General features: G+C 32.7%; 1 protein-coding gene across 1 annotated transcript in view; it reads right to left on the bottom strand.

Annotated features, from left to right (window-relative positions):
• Positions 1-3,151: 3,151 nt before the first annotated feature.
• The window catches only part of LOAG_16844 (hypothetical protein), a gene marked incomplete at both ends in the record, with an annotated part of 4,321 nt that continues 2,573 nt past the window's right edge, over positions 3,152-4,899 (bottom strand). Inside the window, 5 exons of the mRNA XM_020449501.1 lie at positions 3,152-3,244; positions 3,569-3,650; positions 4,110-4,180; positions 4,280-4,378; positions 4,572-4,721. Coding sequence (XP_020306956.1) covers positions 3,152-3,244; positions 3,569-3,650; positions 4,110-4,180; positions 4,280-4,378; positions 4,572-4,721 — 495 coding nt within the window. The remainder of the gene's footprint in view (positions 3,245-3,568; positions 3,651-4,109; positions 4,181-4,279; positions 4,379-4,571; positions 4,722-4,899) is intronic.

The raw sequence follows: 4,899 nt of genomic DNA, 5'->3' as shown, positions 1-4,899 counted from the left end.
ATAAAATCTTATTTTGTAGTATAGTTTACTGGTAATGTCCACAGATATCCAAACATTTTGTTTCTTCAATTAATTTATGCTAATTAATCGAATTGGACAACAATAAATATTCCCTTTTCTCTTCATCGAAAAAGAAAGGCTTAGAATGGAAAAATAACCGAAACGTATGCAAAATGAACTAAAATTTGATGTAAATTTTCAAAACTTATGCGAATTCAGCATAAAAAGAATTCAGGAATAATTTCTTTTATAATACAACAATTATCATCGGGAATTGATTTGGATCTTCTATTGGGTAAGCCAACTGTAGTTGCTAAGACGAAACATGCACACATCCAGGATTTTAAGTGATATTAAAGAAAGTAAATGCCCAGTAGGTGACACCTTATTGTAGTTGTCATTTTTTGAAAGCTAGATTTGTAAATGAAAAAAAAAAAAGAGAAGGAATTTGAACATGGTCCAGCTACCATGTCATCCTACGATGTCATCAACTGGTGGAACAAAGAAATATCTCTTAAATAGACTATCTTGGTCATTTAATACTCTTTCGTATTAAGAATTATTGTCAAATGATGATGGGATGAGTTTTTTCGATATAATCAAGATGGATTCTACCAACAAAGTATTTCATTTTCATGACAGCTTCTTTGCATTTCGAGAGTTATCTATAAATAATAATGCAAAATATACAGTTTGTTCGGCAACTCTTGCTTTCAGTATTGGAACATAAGTATCATTCACTTATCATTTACGCACGATACGGGTATTATTACTTCTGGACAAAGAATAATCAGACTGATTCTATTTCAAGAATCAACCTTTCTGTAACCTTGTAGGAATTTTCAGCACTAATACAGCGTAAATTTCTGATTATATTTTGCTTATATAATAATTTTTTTATGATCAACATTAGTCGTAATACATGTTCTGATTCTGAGAATACATGTTCTGATTCTGAATGCGACTAATGGATTGATTCACCTTTAGTTTCAACACTGTAATGGAATCTTGTCAATTAATCGTATTCATTCCGATATATTTTATAAATAGAGTTAAGAATAAGGATCGTGTTCTGTGATGGCAATACTGTCTAGAATTTATTGTGCTATTTGACGATAGTAACGAAAAACAATCAGCATCGTTGATATGCAAATGACTATGCTACCCATAAAGATAGCCGTCGTAGTAGCAATACTCACTTCATCACCTAAAAGTAAAATTTTTGTTGAGATGATCGTATGCCTGAAATATCCGAGCACAACAGCTTTCTCTTCATTTTATTCATTCAAATTTAAACAAAGATCATATGGACTGATGAACTAGCCATTAACAGATATATACATAATGCATTGATTGATTCCCGAGTAATCACAGTGATTCCCCTTTTGACTGTTTTAATAGTTTCATCTTATTCATTCAGACTTCTCCTGTATTTTCCCCGGTTATTTAAAAGATTATATGTATGATATGATCCACACTGTGGTCATCAATAAGCATACCTTTACATTCCAACTGGGACATGCAATCCATGTAGAAGAGTACATTAGATACAATAATCAATGGCAGTAAAACTGTCTAAAAACCATAAGTATTCATAAGGATATTAGATTATAGGAATAAATCAATATATCTTTTTGCAGTTTTCCTTGATCATTAATTTTAGGAGCAACCGGATGGGAAAAGATCGTTCTGAATAGACGATTGAAATAAATCAATTCTGCGCCATAGCTTTAACCTTCTTCTATCATCTGTTCTTGTTCGCGGATCCCCGGGACAAGTTTGAGGTGAGACATCCAAGGAAGATATTTGCAATGGGTAGGTGAGAAACATCATTTGGTAATAATGATTTAATGGAAACTATCCAAGCCAGGGTTTAGGTAGTTCACTATTAAAATTTGTCTTCTTTTGAATCACTCAGTCATGCAATTATGAATATGGATAGATATCCCAAGAGAAGGATCAGGAGATCAAGATGTGACAATAAAAGGTTGGTCATTTCGATTATGAAAATAAATGAATAAGAACTAACAAAAATGATTAGAAGTGGACAGAGGAGACATGTATTGTCTAAACATGTAGCAATAAAGCCCAGAATAGCTGAGCTAAGAAAGATTACTGGTATACCAATATATAGCACTTTGTCAAAAATTTTATTCGTTTTGTTGTAATTCCGTATGGTGTGGTATACTTCCAGACTTCCAGCAAATATTGTAACAGATACCACAATGTACATCCATATCTTTGCGACAATCCACTTTTACTTATTTTTAAAATGCTTTTTCTCCAACACAATATCAATTCCACATATTGTCACCATGTTTATGAAACATTGAACATAGTCTGAGGACAATTAAAAGGTAAAGTTACCTTGATATCACAACCCAAGAATGTGTTCTCAGCCATTCCTGCAACAGTAAACTCTTTTTAAATAATCAAGATTTTAATGTAAAAATAAATTGAGAAAAAAGGATAAAAACTTGCAAATCCGAAAGTAGGCTTTTGTATAGAAGGACAAAGAAGCATAGAGGAAGAGAGAGCCTTTAGATCAACCGCCTATAACTGCTTCTTATGAAGTATACAATGAAGAAATGACTTGACGGTGAATATAACATCTCCCTCGGGTATGCTTTTTCTTGTGTAATTTGCATAAAAAATTAAAAAATGTAACTAATTCTTGGTAGAATGTATAGCATGCACAATTCACTTTCGAATCGATCTGTACATCTCGTGATTATATAATAAAGCAGTGGCAGTGTAACATCAGACACATTCGAGATTGTTTTGAGCAACCTGGATGGATTATTTCTCTGCTTTATCTAAGATCGGAAAATGCGAGCGGTTCAAGTACAGAAGGAGTGACAGAATGCATCTGACGGCTGGCAATGAAACCTTTCAAGCGGTCTAATTTCGGCCATTATTTCAGGTATGTCGTCACGTCCTAACAGTTACAATGATTTTAATTTTGCAGGGCGAATACGTCATCTGGCAAAGGGTTGGTTTAATAAATTATATAAAGTTCTTAATTTTGGAGAGAGATCATCAAAAGCATCAAAACCAATGATTATATGTGAGTAAAGAACACAATAAATTGAAAAAATTTACTATTTAAAGCAAATAATAAAACGGAAATTAATATAACATTAACAATAAATTAACGCGTTTTGGATAAGTATCGGTAGGCGGCAGCTTTTAACTTCATCTGCAGTTCACTAGTTTTCACCAAGGCTAAAGGTGTCTGTTTTTCCTGAAGAAAGATAAAAGTTTATGATAAAAGAATTTTCCACGCAACCAATCAGAAATCAATAATATATCGAAAGAAGTATCCATTTATTCCTTAAAACCGTGAAAATATGATTAACTCATTGAAATCCTAAAATGGGATCAGGAAACCACAAGTAAAACCATCCCGCCCAATCCTGCTATTGATTAGGGTATGGATAAATGTGACAGTTTTGTTCTCACTAGCTAGCGATAATAAGAAATCCAAACAATTTAGAATTCAACCAAGAACGTTTAATTTGAAAATATCTGAAACATCAGAAAAAAATTTAAACAGTTCAAAGTATACCTTATTTTCGGAATACAAATCAGCACCATGTTCCGCCAACAATATAGCGATGTCTTCCCGTTGTTCCTCCACTGCCAAATGCCTACAATTTATTCCGATGTTTAACCTCCCTATTTAGCATAAGAAATAAAAAGAATCTCAGGTCCATTAATGAAGTCGAAATAAACAACAAAATAAAAACAGAAGTAGAAAAATTAGAAAAAGGTCACTTTAAGTCGCTCAAATTTCTGCAAAGATATATTAAACCATTATAAATAGATATGTTTTCATTTACATAAAGTATTAAGCGATTGAAAATATGGATAGAGTTTTCAGTTAGAGTTGGATAGAAAGTTGGAGTTTAGCCTACGGAGAAAAAACAAAGAAGCTTAATTGTTTCCAAATGTCTCTCGAGAAAAAAATTCCGAAAATAAAGCAAAAGAAAACAAACAAGTACAGATGAACTGATTTATTTATTTCTCTGATTTCAATTTTAATTAGCTTAGAAAAAATTAATCAGAAGAAAAATCTCCTAGCTATTAAATGCATCCGGTAAACTTACAGTGCTGTACAACCAGCAGAATCGGTGATATTAATCCTTAAGCTTGGTTCATTCAATAAAATAGGTACAATCTAAAAACAATTATTTTATCACGTGTTGTGATCAGTTAAACATGATCATTTCATGTTCATTGAAGTTTGGTCACTTATTCATACAGTCCCATCACTAACCTTTTCGTGACCTTGAGAAGCAGCTCGGTGTAGTGGTGTTGCTTGATAATTGTCCTGTGCATTCACGTTTGCACCATTTTTCAGTAAAATTGTCGTAATCTTAAATATTTAAGTTCTAATCTTAAATAATTTCTTAAATGATTCCTGAATAGTTCCCTAATCGTAATATCAAATAGTTTCAGCCGTAAATGTTAATTACAGATTTGATCTCATAATTTAAATTTGACTTATGCGAAGCAAACTTTCTACCGAACGATTGAAAGAATATAATGACCTGTATGTAGAATATTACCTGCGGCCTATTTTTACTTGCAGCATAATGTAAAGCAGTTTGTTTGTTGTTATTTGGCGTATTAACATTCACCAAAGGAAGAGTGATCAGATATCGAACAACTTCCAGTCGTCCAGCCGAACATGCGATCATCAGCGGTGTCCAACCCATCTGCAGTTTTCAGTATTCATATTTCCTCTTAACACTTATTATTGACGGTAAGTGAATCGCTAATGAGAACAAATATTTAAGCAAGACAATCTGAAACTATCCTCTACACACCAAAGAACCTGATGTGTAGATATATAAGCATCTATGGAAGACCAAGAAAGACGACAGACGACGACGT

Source organism: Loa loa (genome assembly GCF_000183805.2).
Source record: "Loa loa unplaced genomic scaffold supercont3.23, whole genome shotgun sequence".
Lineage (NCBI taxonomy): Eukaryota > Metazoa > Nematoda > Chromadorea > Rhabditida > Onchocercidae > Loa > Loa loa.
Note: the sequence above shows the minus strand (reverse complement) of the source record. Positions and strands in the feature narration are given on the sequence as shown.